The following is an 18191-nucleotide window of genomic DNA, read 5'->3' as shown; positions in this document are numbered from 1 at the left end:
CGAAGCAGGAGCCTCCCAGGTAGGAGGGCAGGTCCCCCGGGGGTGCCCAGAGTGGCCGGTGCCTCCCAGGGGGTGGGGCTGTCCGGCGGGGGCCGCCCCCGGCTCCGATCGCGCCCTTCCCTCGGGCACTCAACCACCAGTCGCGGCCAGCGCGGCGCCCCCTCCCGCCAGGCGCCGACTCCCGGTGTGCCTGCTTCGGGGCGCGGGTTCGAATCCCGGGCCCTGGGGGGCGGGCGGGGCGGCCGCGGGCGGGGCGGCTCCAGGGGGGCGGGGTGGGGGCGGGGCGGGGGCAGTGAGGTAATTTCCGCGCTCGGGCGTCAGAGGTTTGAGTCACCCGGGGGCAGAATCGAAAGTGATCGCGCGGCGGGCGCGGCCAGATAGGAGGTAAGTGCGGGGATGCGGGGTCTCCCCGCGGAGGCGGCGCCCTGCGCGCGGTGCGGGGGGCGGGCTGCTGGGACCCGGGCGGGGGCGGCGGGGCTGGGCGGCCTGGGCCCTGGCCCGGGCACCCCGAGGCAGCCGCGGGGATGGGGACTCAGCCGGGACCCCCGCGGGCAGCGGCGCAGCTTCCTCGCGGGTGCCGGGCGGGGGGGTGGGGGCGGGGGGCGACCAGGTGACCGCTGGACCACAAGGTCCCAACGCTTTGGCTCCGCCCGACCCGCTGCTCCTGTTTCTGAAAATCCGCCCCGGGTCTCCACCGGCCCCTCTGGGGGGCGGGGGAGGGACTCAAGTTTCCACTTCGGAGCCGGCGGGCGCTTGACTCCGCGCTGACCTCCAGTCACTTCCTTCCAAACCTCATCTTTGTGTCGCCTGAGTTTCCCCTCGAAGTTCCCTTCGGAGGAAGCAGCAGTGTTGCTAGGAGCCTGTTCCCTTCTCTGATTTAGGGCTCCCCCTGGGGAAACCCCAGGTCCCCCTGGAGCTGAGGCAGAGGGCCGGCCTGCCGCCTCCAGCCCCTGCCCAGTGCTGGGTCCTCCCCGCCTCCCACACTGCCCCAGGGGATGACACGGTCCCCTGCAGACAGGCGTGGGGGGCACCGTTCCAGAGCCAGCTGTCCCTTCAGGAGGCAAGGGTGCAGCGCCTCCAGATCAGCCAGGAGATGGGACCTCTAGGACCGTGGGTGCAAGGGCCCAGGAGGGGGCGGGGTGCAGCTGATAATTCCTTGGGCCTCCAGGGTTCCTATTGCTGGGGCAACTCCCCCTCACTCCAGTCACAGCTAGCTGGCTCCTTCTGAGCAGGGCCCAGAGACCCTTCAGAAAGGGAGGGGTCTGGGCTGGGTCGAGGTGAGTGGGCCAGCCCTCTTGGACCTAACAGCCCTCTACTTCTGTCCCATGGCCAGAATTCTCCGCCTGCTACGTTTCCTTGGCTGTTTGCTGAGGGAGAGGCCCCACATCTGAGCCCCCACCTGCAGGCAGGGGTGATCTAACCTTGCACTTGGCTGCTTCGGCCCCAGAGGACCAGCAGAGCCCGAGTCCTGAATGCTGCACCGCAGGGCCAGGCCAGCATCCGAGATGGTGTCCCTGGAGCCCGGCTCTTTGCCCCCCAGCTCCATGGCCACCAAAGACCCCCTGCTGGCCAAGCTGTACGCCCAGCTGGACCTGTGCCTGGGCTGCCCCCGCTGCACCCAGCGCCTGGACGAGAGCACCTACCTCCTGCATCAGCTGGAGCATGGCTGCTCCCAGGAGGTCCTGCTGGCCCGCTTCAAACAAGCCCCCAAGAACAGGGTCTGGCGCAAGGTGGGCCGCAGGCCCACCTTTCCACGGCCAGCGAGGTACCAGGTCTGCCGCTACTACACCCGTGGGCTCGGCTGTGGGCGGCACCGGAACCAGTGCACCTTTGCCCGAAGCCATGAGGAGGCGCTGGTCTGGACCTTTGAGCGCGAGCACAACGTTCACCGGCTGTGGCTGAAGGCCGCGGTGCAGGGCGGCGGGGCCCAGCATGCGCCGGGCAGCCCGGCGGCCACCATCCTCGAGGAGTTTGGTGGCCGATTCCAGCTGCTCTGCTGCCACTGCTTCCGGCACCGCCCCCCACGCCTCTGCCCCCTGGACCCCGAGGGGCGCTGCCCCAGGCACGGCCCCTGCCCCTCGGTCCTGGCCCATGTGAGCTCCGAGGGCCACCGCAAGTGGCAGGTGTTGGAGGTGCGGCCACGGCCCCAGAGCCGCCGGCTTCTGGCCTACTGCTTGTACGTGGAGGGCGGGCTGCCGTGCCGGCACGGGGCGTCCCGCTGCCAGTTCGCCCACAGTGCGGTGGAGATGGCCGTGTGGGAGGCCGAGCGGCTACACGGGCTGCGGCGGCCCGACCTGCTGGCGCCCCCGGCCCCCCGCGGCAGGACCCCTGAGGCCCAGCTGTACTGCAGCGCCTGTCTGGTCACCTGCCACTCCCAGGAGGCCTTCGAGAACCACTGCTCCTCCCCAGAGCACATGAGGATGGTGGCCCTGGACCAGACCGTGGTCTGGGAGCACCGCAGCCCCCCGGCGGGGCTCTCCACCTTCGAGCTCTGCCCCAGGTGGGGGCCGGCGCGCGTAGGGCTCGGGGAGGGGGCGGTCTGCCTTCTGCCAGCACCGGGGCTCCGCGTTCCCTCTGTGGGACTAGCTGGCACCCTGTCTGCCTGGGGTGGGCAAGGGAGGTCCGCCGAGGGGCTGGTGCTGCCTGGCTGCAAGGCCTCACCCCAGCGGCTGCCGCCCCCTGCCCCCCAGGCCCAGTCTCTGCGAGTTCGGGGCCGTCTGCACCAAGGCGCATTCGGAGGGAGAGCTGCAGGAGTGGCGGCGGCGGGCGAGGATGGCGCAGCAGCGGGAGCAGGCGGCCTTTCAGGAGGGGCTGATGCCCTACCGCGAGAGGCTGCTGGCCGAGTACCGGAGCAGCAGCGAGGAGATCCTGGTGGTGAGCGGGGTCTCTGAGGGGGCCGGGGCAGGCCGGGGCGGCCCAGGGCCAGGGCCAGCCTGCTGACCCCCTGGCTCCCTCACACAGCTGGCCGAGACCGTCGATGGCGTGACTGTCACCTGCCACCAGCCCCTGGTGCATCGGGCCCAGGAGAAGAAAATGCAGCACTGCTGGACGTTTGTTGTCCGCTCTGAGGTGAGCAGTCTGCGTAGCCCTGCGTCGGCAGGAGTCTGGGCCGCAGCCTCTCGCACTGTCCCCGGCCTGGGCCCCATGGGGTGGTGCTGTGGGGAGTCTGGCAGGGAGCAAGGGGCTGGGCTGGTTACCGCCATGAGTTCAGGACCCAGTGCTGCCTCCTCCTCCTCCTCACTCAGCCTCCACAGGGTCCCCCTGGGCAGCCCCAGGACCCTACCTTGCAGGGAGGCCAAGACGGCTGGGGCTCCGGGAGGGGTCCGTGTCAGCCTGGGCCACCTCACCGACCAGCTTCTCCGCAGGAGCCCCTGAAACACGTGGCCCTGCTCAAGCAGGAGCTGGGAGCTGACTTCTCGCTGGAGGCCCCCTGCCTGCCGCCAGGCCAGGTGTATGCGCAGGGAGAGCGTTTCTGCGTGCCGGACAGCCCTGCCGAGTTCCGGGTGGGAGTACGAGTGCAGACCGCCTCCTTCGGCACCTTCGAGCAGTGGGTGGTGTTCGACTTTGGCCGCAGGCCAGCTCTGCTGCGGAGGCTGCAGCTGCAGCTGGGCCAGCAGCAGCGCCCAGGGGCGACCCCGGCCCCCAGCCCCCACGAAGAGCTGGAGCGCTGGCACACTGGCAACCGCCACGTGGTCCCTGGCGTGGAGCGCCCGGCGGAGCACGCTGCCCTCATGGCCAAGTACAAGGTGCCTGAGCTGGCTCTGGAGTTCCACCGCGGCGGCCCGGCCCCGGGGCCCCTGTCCTGCTCTAACTACCGAGAGAGGATGCACCAGTTTCTCCACGAGGAAGAGGCTGCTCGGCAGCAGCTGGTGGCTAAGTGCGTGGGGCCGGTGGGCAGATGGCCACACGGGGGGGCTGGCCGCACGCAGGACCTGGTGGTGGTCACCTAACCCGAGTCCTTCCCACCAGGCTGAACCTCCGGTGCCCTGTGTCCCTGAAGATGTCCCTGGAGACGCCAGCCCTGGGCATGCTCTTCCCACCCCTGGGAGCCCTCTATGCTGAGGTCCCCATCCCCACCTCCCTGGCACCAGACACGGACCAGGGCTTCCTGCTGGCCCGGGCAGTCAGCACAGCACTGGTGGCCCCAGTGCCCGCACCTGACAACACGGTGTTCGAGGTGCAGCTGGAGACCCGGGCTGGCTCGGAGCAGGTGCGGTGGCTGCTGCTGCCGGCCCACTGTTGTGCAGCCCTGGGACTACACGCCGAGGCCAGTCCCACGCTGGAGGTGCAGTTCCAGGTCGACCCGCTGACTTTCCGCCTCTGGCATGAGGCGGTGGACGCGCTGCCGGAGGAGCGCCTGGTGGTGCCTGACCTGGGGGCCTGCACTCTGCCCCGCCCGCGGCCCAGCCTGCCCGCCCTGCACGGCAACCGCAAACAGCGGCTGGCTGTCGAGTTCATCGCCGGTGGCAGCCCCGGGGACGTGCGGCCTGTCGCCCCTCTGCTCATCTATGGCCCCTTTGGCACGGGCAAGACCTACACACTGGCCATGGCCTCCCTGGAGGTCATCCGACAGCCCCATGCCAAGGTGCTCATCTGCACCCACACCAACAGGTGAGTCTGGAGCCGCCGTGTGCGGGCCCTGCTGCCTGGGCTGGGCAGGGGCTGTGGAGGTGGTGCCATCCCACCAGACAGAGGCCTGGGCCCTGGGCCGCCGGCTGGGTGCCAGCTTCCCTGGAAGCCTGCATGCAAGGTTCGTTCTGGAATGGACGTGCTGGGCCACGGGCAGGGTGGAGCCTGGGCTGAGCTGCCTTGTGCCCCCCGCCTCGGTGACTCAGTAGGTCTGATCCTGGGGACTCTCCCCGGCAGACGCCCAGGTCCTGGCTGAAAGTCGCAGGCGACATCTGCACTTGGGGCCGGGCCGGGTGTGCCGGGTGTCAGAGTCTGCAGTTGGGTGTGGGGTCGTGGGCAGGGCGTGGCACAGCCCTCTGGCACCTCCCGGGGCAAGGCTCCGCTTTTGTTTTCAGAGAGGCACAGCCTCAGGCTTGGCCTGGGTAGGCTTGGGCCCATCTGCCTGGCCGGAAGTCCTGGCCTCCAGGTGGGACCCGGCACACCGTAGGTGCTGTAACAGACGGTCATCAAGGTCCCACATGCCCTCTGCCCCTCAGCGCGGCTGACATCTACATCCAGGAACACTTCCACAACTACGTGACAAGTGGCCACCCCGAGGCCACGCCGCTGCGGGTGATGTACACCGACCGGCCGCCGAGCCAGACGGACGCCGTCACTCTGCGGTACTGCTGCCTGACCGAGGACCGCCGGGCCTTCCGCCCGCCCACGCGTGCCGAGCTGGAGCGCCACCGCATCGTGGTGGCCACCACCTCTCAGGCCCGGGAGCTCAAGGTGCCCGCCGGCTTCTTCTCGCACATCCTGCTTGACGAGGCCGCCCAGATGCTGGAGTGTGAGGCGCTCACCCCCCTGCGCTACGCCCTGCCCGGCACCCGCGTGGTGCTGGCCGGGGACCACATGCAGGTCACGCCCCGGCTCTTCAGCGTGTCCCGGGCGCAGGCGGCAGGCCACACGCTGCTGTACCGCCTGTTCCAGTTCTACCAGCAGCAGACGCACGAGACCGCCCAGCGCAGCCGCCTCATCTTCCACGAGAACTACCGCTCCACGGAGGCCATCATCACCTTCGTCTCGCGGCACTTCTACCTGGCCAAGGGCACCCCCATCCACGCCCGCGGCAGGGTCCCGCGCCACCCCCGGCTCTACCCGCTCCTGTTCTGCCACGTGGCAGGTGACCCGGAGCGCGACCTGTCTCTGACCTCCTGGCTCAACACGGCCGAGGTCGCGCAGGTGGTCGAGCAGGTGCAGCAGCTGTGTGACACCTGGCCCCACTGCTGGGGCCCCCTGGAGCAGAGGCGCATCTGCGTCGTGTCCCACGGCGCCCAGGTAGGCCCCGCTGCAGGCCGGCTCCACCCACTGCCCACTGCACTCAGCCACCCTCCCGGTCTCCCAGCCTCAGTTTCCCCTTCTGTACGAGCGGCCAAGGAGCGCCTTTCCCTGGGGTGTGTTGGGTGTGAACCCTGTGTGCGATGCCACCGCTGGGTGTAGCTGTCGGGGGCCTGCCCTGCACCCTGCGGGCCCTGCCCATGTGGCCCTGTCTGTCCAGGTGAGCGCGCTGAGGCAGGAGCTGAGGAGGAGGAACCTGGGCCAGGTGTCCGTGGGCAGCTTTGAGATCCTGCCAGGTGTGTGATCGGGGTGGGGGGACGGGGTCCACCCTCCCTGGCCCGGCCCAGTGTGACCGCTGTCCTGCCCGCAGGCCGGGAGTTCCGGGCGGTGGTGCTGAGCACTGTGCACAGCCTCCAGAGCCTGCAGAGCCCGGGCGTCCCCGCCCTGGAGTTCTTCACGGACCCCCGGGTGCTCAACACCATCATGACCCGCGCCCAGTCGCAGGTGGTGGCCGTGGGCGACGCCGTGGCCCTCTGCTCCTTCGGGGCCTGCAGCAAGCTGTGGAAGAGCTTCCTCCGCCAGTGCGCAGAGCACCGCAGCGTCTTCCCCGAGGACCTGTCCCTGGGGCACATCGAGCAGGCCGTGGCACAGAGGCAGCGCTGGGCCAGCCACCGGCGGCCGGTTGCCCCACCGGCCGAGGGAGCCAGGGCAGTGGTGTCTGGGGACACTGCCCCAGAGGAGAGGGCAGCCACGGCCCCCGCCACACAGCCTGCAGCCGAGGGCGATGCCTTCCCAGCCAGCACCTCAGTGGGGGCCGCACAGGAGGCAGAGGCTGGGGACACAGCTGCAGGGTCTGGGTCAGGAGGGTGCCCAGCTGTGGGGGATGTAGCGTCCCCAGGGAGCTCGGCCAGCGTGGTGGCAGGGGCTGCGGCCACAGACAGTGAGGACACCGACGAGCCCGAGGACTCCGAGTCTGACTTCTGGTCTTTGGACGGGGAGCTCAACGCCGACGACTCGGTCCTGCAGGAGCTGTTGGATGAGAGCCGGAAGGTGATGGTGACGGTGCGGGAGGACGGGCTGCTGGACACGGTGGCCAGGCCGGCGTCCCCACAGCAGGCCCGGCAGTACGTGAACCTGCCGCCGGACGTGCTGCGGAAGCTGCTGCGCGTGGAGCCCCGGCTGCACCACAGGTGCACCTTCGTGCCTGAGACCTTCGAGCGGGCGACAGCTGTGCCGCTGGACACCCCGGGGCCCGGCCCCATCCAGCTGCGGGGCCGCCTGCACTGTGGCATGGCCTTCAGTGGGGACGAGGTGCTGGTCAAGGTCATCGGCGGCGACCGGACCCCTCAGGGGCGGCCGCAGGGCCGAGTGCTGGGCGTGCTGAAGAGGCGGCGCCACGAGCTGCTGTTCGTGTGCCGCATGGACGAGTGGGACCCGCGCCTCATGACCCCCATCGATGGCGCGGTGACCAAGATCTTCGTGGCCAATCTGAAGGACCCGCTGCGGGTGCCGGTATACCGCCTCCAGAAGGGCAGCGTGCAGAGGGTGGGGTACGAGCAGCTCTCGGCCCAGGCCAGCCGCCGCCGGCTCTTCTGGGTGCGCATCGTGGTCTGGCGGGAGCGCTTCTACTACCCGCTGGGCATCGTGCTGGAGGTGCTGCCCGAGGCCACCACCTGGGAGCAGGGCCTCCGCGTCCTGGACCTGGAGTACGGCCTCCGAGAGCCCTCGCCGGACCCGGCCTCCGTCTCCAAGGCGCTGCAGAAGTACCGCGAGGAGCTCAGCCGGGCGCCCGGCACCCGGGACGACTGCCGCAGCTTCCTGACCTTCACCGTGGACCCTCAGGGCGCCGGCAACCTGGACGACGCCCTCAGTGTGCGGGACCTGGGCCCCAGGTACGAGGTGGGCGTGCACATCGCCGACGTGGCCAGCTTCGTGCCCAGGGACGGGGCACTGGATGTGGAGGCCCGCCAACAGGGCATCACAATCTACGCCCCCAACCGGGAGCCCACACCCATCCTGCCGGCCGGCCTCTGCCACGAGGTGCTCAGCCTCCTCCCCGGCCAGGACCGCTTCGCCATCTCGCTCTTCCTCGTCTTCGAGAAGGGCAGCAACCGGCTCAGGAGCCCCCGCTTCGCCCCCTCCGTGGTCCGCTCCGACTGCCAGCTGTCCTACGAGGAGGCAGAGCGGGTGATCCGGGGGCAGCCCGGGGCCGGCCTGCAGCTGCCCGCCCGCCTGGACTCCGTGGACGCCTGCGTCGCGGCCGCGTGCTACTTCGCCCGGGTGCTGCGCCGGCACCGCCTGCAGGCTGCCTGTCCTTACGAGCAGCTGGACGAGGACAGCGTGCTGGGCTTCCGCGTGGCCCACGCCATGGTCAAGGAGTACATGGTGCAGTTCAACAGCCTGGTGGCCGAGTTCCTGGTGGGCAGTGAGCACACCCGCACGGTCACGCCGTTGCGGTGGCAGCCCACACCCAGCAGCCACCAGCTGGACACGGTGAGCGAGAGGCACTCGGAGTTGGTGCCCCTGTCGCTCCACCTGAGACAGCACCTGCGTGGCCGTGTGCCCCCCAACACGCAGCTGCACCTGCTGGCCTCCCTGTGGAGGCTCGTGCAGCACGCGGCCCAGGCCCAGGACGCCGACCTGCTGGTGGACCTGCTCACCACGGATGACATGCACCCCTCGCTGGCTGCCGTGCGCCTGGACTTCCGCAAGGTCCTGGGCCGCTCCGCCTTTGTTCGCTCCAGCCAGGGGGAGCAGCAGCCGGCCGGCCACTACTCACTGCAGGTGGAGTGGTACACCTGGGCCAGCTCGCCTATCCGCAGGTACCTGGACGTGGTCCTGCAGCGGCAGATGCTGCTGGCCTTGGGCCACGGGGGCTCCTCCTACTCCGCCAGGGACATCGACAGGCTCTGCCAGGACTTTAGCCGCCAGCACGGGCGGGCCCAGAGCTTCCAGCGCCGGGCCTGCAGCCTGCACCTGGCCACGCAGCTCAAGGCCCAGCCGCGGCAGAAGCTGGGCTTCGTGGTGGACGTGGAGCCGGGGGCCCGCTGCTTCAGGCTGTTCTTCCCAGCCAACCCAGAGACGCTGCCTGACCCCTGCCCCGTTTTCTACCGCTGCCTGCAGCTGGCCGAGCACCCGAGAGCCCTGGAGAGCCGGCCGGGCCTGCGGCTCCAGTGGCGACGCCGCATCTACTCGGTGCTGGAGAACGGGCCGTGCCCTCCCCTGCCCGGCGCCCTGCTGGACCCGCACACCTGGCCCGTGGACGCCGCCCTGTGGCAGAAGCTGCTGGCCCTGGTGGAGGAGCAGCGGTGGCCCGAGGCGGCTGCACTCGTGCGAGAGCAGGGTGCCGCCAAGGCGCCGCAGCGGGAGCTGGGGAAGGTGTCCCGAAGCGCCTGCAAGCTCTTTGTGGAGGTGGCCCGGGAGCTGGGCAGTGGGGACACGCTGCAGGTGCAGCTCAGTGCAGCGCTGCACCGGGGGATCCTGGCGCCCGCCCTGCAGCTGTGGACTGTGGCGCCCGGCCTCAGCCTGTGCCTGGAGCACGTGGAACGGCCGGGCGACTGCTTCTCGGGCCAGGCGCCCCAGGCCGGGCAGGACAGCTTCAGCCACGTGGAGGACTACTGCCGCGTGTGGCAGCCCTTCTGCTCCCTGGAGTCGGCCACCAGTGCTGTGGGCGAGAGCGAGGCCATCACGCTGCAGCAGGTGCGCGTGGCCTGGGACCCGGCACGCACGGGGCAGGGGCCACTCCACGGCAGCTTCCGCCTGGACGCCGCCTTCCTCCGCGAGCACAGCATCGACGTGGACTTTGACCATTGCTACCTCTGCATCCGGCTCGAGGGCCTTCGGGCTGCGCCTGTAGCCGCCTGGGACCCGCGCCCAGAAGCCAGCCCGGGCCAGCTGCCCCGGGCTGCCCCGCCCCTTGGGCCCAGCAGCCTGGGCCCGGTCCTGAGCATCGACCCTGACACCTACACCTGGGTGGCCCATGGGCTGACAGAGAACTTGGACCTAAATAAAGACGGTCCGGCCGACCGGCGAGAGTTCACCAAGCAGGTGCGATTCTTCGTCCACCACATGGCCATGGAGAAGGTTCCAGAAGAGGTGCTGAGACCCGGCACCGCGTTCACCATTGAGGTGCTGCCCAAGCAGCTGCCCGACATGTGAGTCGCTTCTGCGGGGCAGGGGTGGGGCCGGAGGCCAGGGCGAGGCTGGCGGATGGGGAGGGCCGAAACTCCCTGAGCTCCCTCTTCCTGGAGGGGGTGGTGGTGGGGCAGCGGTCCGTCCCAGGAGGGTCCTGTGGGAGTTCCAGTGTCCACCTCTGCCCGCACATGCCCCCAGCCGCAAGGAAGAAGCCGTGCGTGAGCTGAAGGATGCGTCCCAGCTGGTTATCAACATCGCCCTGGGCCACCCCATCCCCCTGCCCCGCCATCCTTCCCGCCACCCTGCTGGCCAGCAGGCCCTCCGCAGAGGTAGGTGGAGGGCCCTCTAGCTTCCCTGAGCCCCGGCCTGTGGCCCCGGCCTGCCCTGAACCAGAGCTCAGGGAAGCCCGGCCCCTTCCCAGGGATCCCCAGCAGGTTCCTGGAGCTGCAGGCCTTCGACCTGCCCGGAGGCCATCGCAAACTGAACCCCAGCCAGAACACAGCCGTCCGAGAGGCTCTGAAGAAACAGTTCACCGTCATCCAGGGCCCACCAGGTGGGGTCCACATGGGGGGCCTGGGGGGCCCAGGCAGGCGGTGGGGGGCTCTGCTTACCTGGTCTCTGCCCACAGGCACGGGGAAGACAGTGGTGGGCTTCCACATCGTGTTCTGGTTTCACAAGTTAAATGAGGAGCTGCCGCCCTCCGGCAGCCCCTCCTGCATCTTATACTGTGGCCCCTCCAACAAGTCGGTGGATGTCGTGGCAGGTGCGCTGGGCCGGCCAGGTGGGGGAGGGCCGGGGAGGGCCGGGCCCGGAGGACAGCCACTCACACCCCGCTGACCTGCAGGCCTGCTGCTGAGCAGGAAGGCGGAGCTGAAGCCCCTCCGCGTGTATGGGGAGCAGGCGGAGGCCACCGAGTTCCCGGTGCCCGGTGTGAGCAGCAGAGGCCTGTTCAGGAAGACCCCTCGGGAGGGGAGGCCCAACCCAACCCTCAGGTGCAGCCTGTCAGCCGTCTGTCTGTCTGTCTGTTTGGGGGGGGCTGTGGGATGGTCCTTCTGCGAGCCCATGGGCAGCCTGGGGCTTCACCGAGGTCCCCCCACAGGAGCATCACCCTGCACCACCTGATCCGGGCGCCCACCAACCCCTGCGCTCAGGAGATCAAGGCTTTCGACGCTAGGCTGCAGAGAGGGGAGATTTTCTCCGAGGAGGACCTTGCTTCGTAAGTGGCCAGAGCCCGGCGCGGCCTCCCAGCATGGGGGTCCCCAGGTGACGGTTGGCCTCCCCACGCAGGTACAAGAAGGTCCTCACGAAGGCGCGGAAGCACGAGCTGGGCCGGCACAGGGTGGTGCTGTGCACCTGCTCCTGCGCCGCCGCGGCCAGCCTCAAGGGCCTCAACGTCCGGCAGGTCCTGGTGGACGAGGCGGGCATGGCCACGGAGCCCGAGACCCTCATCCCCCTGGTGAGGTTCCCAGGGGCCGAGAAGGTGAGGCGGTGTGGGCTGGGTGCCTGAGGCATTGCCGATGCGGGCGGGGGGCGGGCTGGTGGGGGGCCAGCCCCTGGAGTCCAGGGGCGCGTGAAGGGCCACACCTACCTGTCCCTCCAGGTGGTTCTCCTCGGGGACCACAAGCAGCTGCGGCCTGTGGTCAAGAATGAGCACATGCAGAGCCTGGGGCTGGACAGGTCTCTCTTCGAGAGGTACTACAGGGACGCCCACATGCTGGACACGCAGTACCGCATGGTGAGCCGGCCCGCCTCCCGCCTCCAGCCGCTCCCCACCTCCTCACCCACCCGGTCCCCTCCTGGGACCTGTTCCTGGCTCACACTCTTCCCGCAGCACGAGGACATCTGTGCCTTCCCCTCCATGGAGTTCTACCAGCAGAAGCTGAAGACCTGGCAGGGCCTGCGGCGACCGCCCAGCGTCCTGGGCCACGTGGACAGGGAGAGCTGCCCGGTCATCTTTGGCCACATGCAGGGCCACGAGCAGAGCCTGCTGGTGTCCACAGATGAAGGGAACGAGAACTCCAAGGCCAACCTGCAGGAGGTGGCGGAGGTGGTGAGTGTCCAGCAGTGCCTCTGGTCCTGGAGGGCTTCCTGGACGAGGCGGTGGAGTCACTGAGGGAGCAAGTGGCACCAGGTGAGGGAGGCCCCGGGGCCAGTGTCACTGGCTCCCCCCCACCCCTCAGGTTCGCATCGCCAAGCAGCTGACCCTGGACGGGACAGTGGACCCCAAGGACATCGCCATTCTCACGCCCTACAATGCACAGGCCGCGGAGATCAGCAAGTGCCTGGGGCAGAGGGGCGTCACCGGGCTGACCGTCTGCTCCATCACCAAGAGCCAGGGTGAGGCTGCGGGCTGGCACTGGGTGGGGCCCCCGGCCGGGTTGGGAGGGTGGGCCTCACCGTGCGCCCGCCCCCAGGGAGCGAGTGGCGCTATGTGCTGGTGAGCACTGTGCGCTCCTGCCCGGAGAGTGACCTGGACCTGCGGCCGACGAAGAGCTGGCTGAAGAGGTTCCTGGGCTTCGTCGTGGACCCCAACCAGGTGAACGTGGCCATCACCCGGGCCCAGGAGGGGCTCTGCATCGTTGGTGAGTGCGACGGGGGTGGGGGGAGGGCTGCCCGCCCGCACTCGGGGCAGTGCTGACCGTCCCCCTCTCGCAGGAGACCACCTCCTCCTGCGGTGCTGCCCCCTGTGGCGCCGGCTCGTGGACTTCTGTGAGGCCCAGGGCTGCCTGGTGCCCGTCGGCCAGGTGCGGGTCCGGAGGAGGTGGGCCGTGTCATCCTGAGAGACCCGCCTCTGCTGCCCAACACCCTTGAGCCTCGGGGATGGCGCCTCCACCTCCCGCTGCCTCAGCCCCGCTCAGCGGAACCGCACGTGCCTTCTGTGGTCACTGCCGTCCCCCCATACCCACTTTGGCCGTGACAGTACCCCCCTTCTGGGGTCTTGGCTGTCCCTGGTGGGCAGCGTGAACTTGGGGGAAAGGGGAAGGGCCGGTCCCCACCTTCCTGCTGACCTGCGTTCGCTGCCACCATGGGGACAGGGGCCAGCTCAGGGGCAGGCCGTGTTCCTGGGGGGGTTGGGGTCCGGAAGGAGCCCCCAGCTCTCCGGCATTTGTTGCTATCCAACCGCCCCCACCAGGCACTGGCCGTGGGGTTCAGCTTTATTTTCTGTTTTTAAAGAAACCAGCCCTGGTTGGTGTAGCTCAGTGGATTAAGTGCGGGCCTGAGGATCAAGGAGTTGCTGGTTCGATTCCCAGTCAGGGCACACGCCTGCGTTGTAGGCCGGGTCCCTGGTGGTAGGCATATGAGAGGCGACCACACATTGATGTTTCTCTCCCTCTTTCCATCCCTTCCCTTCTCTCTAAAAATGGATAAATAGAATCTAAAAAAGAAAGAAAAAGAAAGAAGGGAAAAAAGAGAGAAATCAAACCCAGTTTCTATTCTGTGCGGACAGGGTCCTCAGCCCATGCCCTGGGTCCCCTTGCCCCCCACCCTCGACCTGCAGGCCCCTGGGTCTCAGTGCAATTTCCTACTGTCCCCAGAGGCTAGGGGACACTGAACTGTTCTTTACACCAGGGAGGCCCGGCTCCTCACCAGGGGCGGGACCGAAGGTGTGTTTATGTATGTCCGATGCTGAAGTTTTGTACAAATCAAATCTCTACATTCCAATTTTGTATCTTATATGATTGCACATTAATTTTATTATAAAGGCTGCTCTGCTCTGTCACCTCTGGGTGTCATCAGGTCTGTCTGGGGCCTCAGAAGGGGCCCTTCCTCTTGCTTTGGGCTGCAAATGGCTTCTGAGGCCGAGGCTGCAGCCGAGGACGTGGCCCCCGGATGAGGGCCAACTGCCCGGACAGAGGAAGCTGCAAGGTCGGCTGGGAGGAGAGGCTGTCAGCACGGGCTCTGTGCAGGTGCACAGGCCTGCCCAGCGCTCTGAACTCTGACCTTAGGCGGGTCTGGACCCAAAGTCTAAATCCAAAGTCCCCAAGGCTGCCAACAGGTCCCTTTGCTGACCTTGGGCACTACATGTGCCGACCTGGGCTGCTCACGTGTATGTGTGGTTGAAACCCCTGTGCCCCGACGCCACCTCTGGGCCGGGCTGCACAGAGGAAGGCATGGCCGCTGGGAGGTCACGGAAAGAGACCTCACAGGGAAAGGGGTCCTCGGCCTCTGGGTCTTGCGTGTTCACTGAGGTCTCCAGGGAGCTGGGGGCCCCACCTACACAAGGGTTGTGCTGCCCCAGCCACGGCCCCTCCAGTCAGGGAGCTGAGGCCCCATCAGCCTGGGGCCAGGGAGGGCTTCCCAGGGAGGGGGCGTCGGGGCCCCAAGGTGCTGCGGGGAAGCCTGGCTGGACTTGGGGGTGCAGAGGGCAGGAAGGCAGCTCCACGCAGAGGGCAGCCCAGAGCGGCAGGACAGCCGGACCGGCTGGGCACAGACCACTGTTATGGCCTTGAGAGCTGCACCCAGAGGTCACTGGGGAGCTGCTGGCAGAACAGGGCCTGCGGCCTTTGGGTGGCCGCCAGTCTGGGTGAGGACAGGAGACCAGGCCACCAGCTGGAGATACCGGGACCAGGAAGCCCCTGCTGAGGTGCCCGCGTACACCTCCGGGGTGGACCCCACGGCGGCAGCCCTTCTCTCGGACTGCTGTGACCTCAATCCCTGGCCCCTGCCCCCCAACCCTGTGTCTGAAGTGCAGGAGCCACGCTGACATCAGGACAGTGCCCCATAGCCACTCCGGCCACAGCGGGAGAATCTGGTTTGACCCTGGAGTGGTATGGCCAGCACATGGATGGCCAGGGGCTGGAGTGGCTGGGGGAACCCCACCTGGCTGAATCCCCACCTGCCTCAGAGGGTCCTGTCCACAGCTGGGGGGAGGGTGCTGGGGCCTTGCCGGCAGAGTCGGGGACCCCTCCACCAAACCACTTCTCTGTCAGTGGGAGAGGGGCTCCCTGTTTCTGACCACCAGTCCCATGCCACACGGTTCTTGGAGGTCCTGATGTCCTCTGCCACAGCCAGGGCACACAGTGCGGCCCCCCTGGGGCTGGATGTGACCACCTTCATCCAGAAGTGAGTGTGTGCACCCAGAGGGAAGCTGCCGGGTGCCCCAGGGTCACATGACCACACCACAGGGCAAGGACAGACTATCAAGGCAACATCCAGGGGGCCGCCACCCACAAGAGCTGGACACCAGGAGTTGGGGGGAGTGCCGCCCCCAAACAGGAGCTCCCGGCCTGTGTCCCTGGGATGCCTCCTTGCCTGGGACCCCTACCCACCTCAGGATGGGGGTGCTGATGAACTTCAGCTTCATTTGGAGAAAAGACTTTTATTGCCATTTTGGAAAGAAAATGTCTAGCCCTGGCTGGTGTGGCTCAGTGGACTGAGGGTCAGCCAGCGAACCAAAGGGTCACTGGTTCGATTCCCAGTCAGGGCACAGGCCTGGGTTGCAGGCCAGGTTCCCAGCTGGGGGCATTCGAGAGGTAAGCACACACTGATGTTTCTCTCCTTCCTTCTCCCCCCCTTCCCTTCTCTAAAAATAAATAAATAAAGACTTTAAAAGAAAATGTCCTTTGGGCCTCAGGCACCGATCCAGATGAAGCTGGGGCCGAGAGTGCAGGGGCCTGCCTGCCTGCGGGGTCTGACCAGACAGGACCTAGGGCTGTGCGCTCCCTGGGGGGACAGCCAGTGCCTTGCTGAGGCCACAGAGCTGGGGACGGGGACGGGGAGAGGCTGAAGAGGCAGAGACCCTGGGAGCTGCTGTCGTCACTGGTGGTGGCACCCAGATGCCAGGGCTGAGGCTTCTCACTCCAGGGGTGCGGTGTCCCGGGAGATCCAGCCTGGGCCACCCCGGAGAAGCCGCGGGGCCTGGGGCGGGCTGAGCTAGGGGACGCGTGCCTGCAGCTGCGGCTGCCCCTGGGACGTTAAGTAGGTTTGCTTCTTCAACTGTGTGTTTCTACTCCTCTTTATTAGCGGCTAAAGACTAAAAATCATCTCTCGGAAGCTGTGGTCAGGGGCGGCCCGGCCTGCCCAGCCGGCCAGGGACGGGCCCTTCGGGGGTCCGCGGCCTGGTCTGCAGGGTGAGGCTGTCCTGCCAGGGCTCATACACCAGCGTGTAGCTCTCCGCCCTCTTGACGGTGAACTTGTACACGCGGTTGGGCAGCAGGTTGTGGACCTCGAAGCTGCAGGCGGCCACGGGGATGAGTCCGCGCTGCAGGTGCTCCTGCTGCGTCCGTGGGTCCAGCAGCTGGAAGCGCAGCTCGAACTGCTCTGGCACCGCCGGCTGGACGGTGACGAACCAGCGCAGGGCCACCCAGTCCTGGTGGGCCACCGACTCTTTGCGGTTGAACATGACCGGCATCTTGGTGCTGAGCATGAGCCGGATGTGCGGGATCTTGGTGGCGCCGACGTCGGACACCAGGCGGTGCTTGATGTGCAGACGCCCCGGCACCATCAAGGCCAGGAAGCTGTCCATGACCGCCGACAGGTCTGCCCGCCGCTGCTCCACCAGGGCCCAGCCCGCCAGGAAGGGCCGCGGGTCCGGCGACTCCAGCAGGGCGTCCAGCTCTGCGCGGCCCTGGTCCAGCTGCTCCAGCAGGTCTCCAAGCAGCAGCAGCTGGATCTTGGTCTGCGCGGTGCCCACCTTCTTCATGCGCTGGAACTTCCAGGGGTCGATGAGCTGGAAGACCGTGCTGGGCAGCACCAGCGGGTTCTGGTCGCCCAGGGCCAGGTGCTTGGGCAGGATCTCGACGTGGTAGGAGCACTTCCGCAGCAGCTCCGTGCGGGCGTGGTGGCGCCTCAGCAGGTGGGGGCTCAGGTCGCAGGTGAGGAACTCTCGCAGGGCGTTGCGGCGGGCCGTGTAGGTCCTCCAAGCCTCCGGCTCCAGCAGCTGCCCCTCCTCCGCCTCCTCCGCCTCCTCCTGGTCCAGGAAGGGCTGTGGACGGTTCAGCTGTGCCTTGTCCGGGCCTGTCACCTGGAAGGCCATCACCTGCAGGGAGGGGCGGGGGACAGGGTGTGAGGGGACAGCCAGGCGGGCCTCTACCGTCCACCGCCCCCCACCCGGGGCTCCTGGGGGCAGTGTCTGTGTGTGCAGGTGGCTTCAGTCCCTCTGGCCCCCAGACTGGGCCCCTGGTCCTTCCCGGGGCCCTCGTGGGGAGCACCTCTTGGGGTGGGCAGGCTGCAGAGCCAGTAAAAGCAGTCATTCAGGGCAAAGACTACTGATGGTTGGTATGGAGACCCAGGGCAGGACTGAGACCAAGGCTGGGCTCTGGGGCCAGGACGACCTGGGCAGAAACCCCCGCCGCTGACCAGCTGTGTGGTCTGGGAAAGAGCTCAGGTCCTTGTCTGAAATGGGGGAAGCTGAACCTCAGTGCAACCCTGCCTGAGCAGCCCCGGGGTCCTTGTGGGGTCACTACTACCCCTAGGCCCCCCACACCTCACAGCCCGCACAGAGCAGAGGGCTAGGCTCACCCCAAGCCTGTACAGTTGGAGACCAGGCCCGCCGGGGAGGCAGGGTGGCCCCAGGCCTCAGCCCCAAGGAAGAGCTGTGCCAGTCCCCATCACCGAGCCCTGCTGTGGCCTGGAGCTCCCCGACGCCAGGGGCACCCCCAAGGCTTCTTACAGGTGGGGAGCCAGAGGGTCCAACCCTTTGTGGCTCGCCCTCGGTGTTGGGTTGGAGGCTGGCCACAGACCCCGGAACCTGACCTTCTTCTGGGCCACCACGCACCCCCAGCTCCCAGTTCTGGGCGTCAGCGCCCCCCACTGTCAGAAGCAGCTGGGGGCCCAGGCCCAACTGGGCAGGCCACAAGGCCATGAGGACTCTCCCTGAAAGCTGGGGCTCCTTGGAGAAGGAGCCATCCTCCCCAGCTGCTGTCCCAGGTCCCAGCTGTCCCCAGAGCCCCACCACTTCACCTGGGAAAGCTCAGAGTGTCCCAGCAACCCAAGGGTGGATGCGTCGCAGGAAGACCCAACAGAGAGAGTGGCTAGCTTCAGAAAGCACCGCTAGGTGGCAGAGTAATGTGGAGGCCGCTGCCTCCCTCCCCAAAGGTCAGCCTTTGACGGCCCTGGAACGAGCAACCGGACCAGGCCCTAGCACAGCAGAAAGGGTGTCTGGGGTG

At 67.9% G+C, this 18191-nt stretch overlaps 2 protein-coding genes across 2 annotated transcripts; one reads left to right on the top strand and one right to left on the bottom strand.

Moving 5' to 3' along the window:
* Positions 1-297: 297 nt before the first annotated feature.
* HELZ2 (helicase with zinc finger 2) lies at positions 298-13804 on the top strand. Its single transcript, XM_037060083.1, has 20 exons — positions 298-384; positions 1334-2500; positions 2691-2874; positions 2962-3069; positions 3366-3877; positions 3970-4611; positions 5166-5949; positions 6170-6245; positions 6320-10103; positions 10282-10412; positions 10505-10636; positions 10712-10846; positions 10928-11075; positions 11183-11299; positions 11371-11563; positions 11684-11818; positions 11915-12133; positions 12264-12420; positions 12498-12665; positions 12739-13804. The coding sequence occupies exons 2-20, from the start codon at positions 1473-1475 to the stop codon at positions 12861-12863; spliced, it is 8778 nt and encodes a 2925-aa protein (XP_036915978.1). The 5' UTR covers positions 298-384; positions 1334-1472; the 3' UTR covers positions 12864-13804.
* Positions 13805-15689: 1885 nt separating this feature from the next.
* FNDC11 (fibronectin type III domain containing 11) lies at positions 15690-18191 on the bottom strand. Its single transcript, XM_037059847.1, has 2 exons — positions 17986-18191; positions 15690-17062 (listed from the first exon to the last, which is right to left on the bottom strand). The coding sequence occupies exon 2, from the start codon at positions 17057-17059 to the stop codon at positions 16085-16087; it is 975 nt and encodes a 324-aa protein (XP_036915742.1). The 5' UTR covers positions 17060-17062; positions 17986-18191; the 3' UTR covers positions 15690-16084.

This window comes from Sturnira hondurensis, unplaced genomic scaffold (assembly GCF_014824575.4).
Source record: "Sturnira hondurensis isolate 20B ecotype Veracruz unplaced genomic scaffold, ASM1482457v3 Scaffold0011378, whole genome shotgun sequence".
NCBI lineage: Eukaryota > Metazoa > Chordata > Mammalia > Chiroptera > Phyllostomidae > Sturnira > Sturnira hondurensis.
Note: the sequence above shows the minus strand (reverse complement) of the source record. Positions and strands in the feature narration are given on the sequence as shown.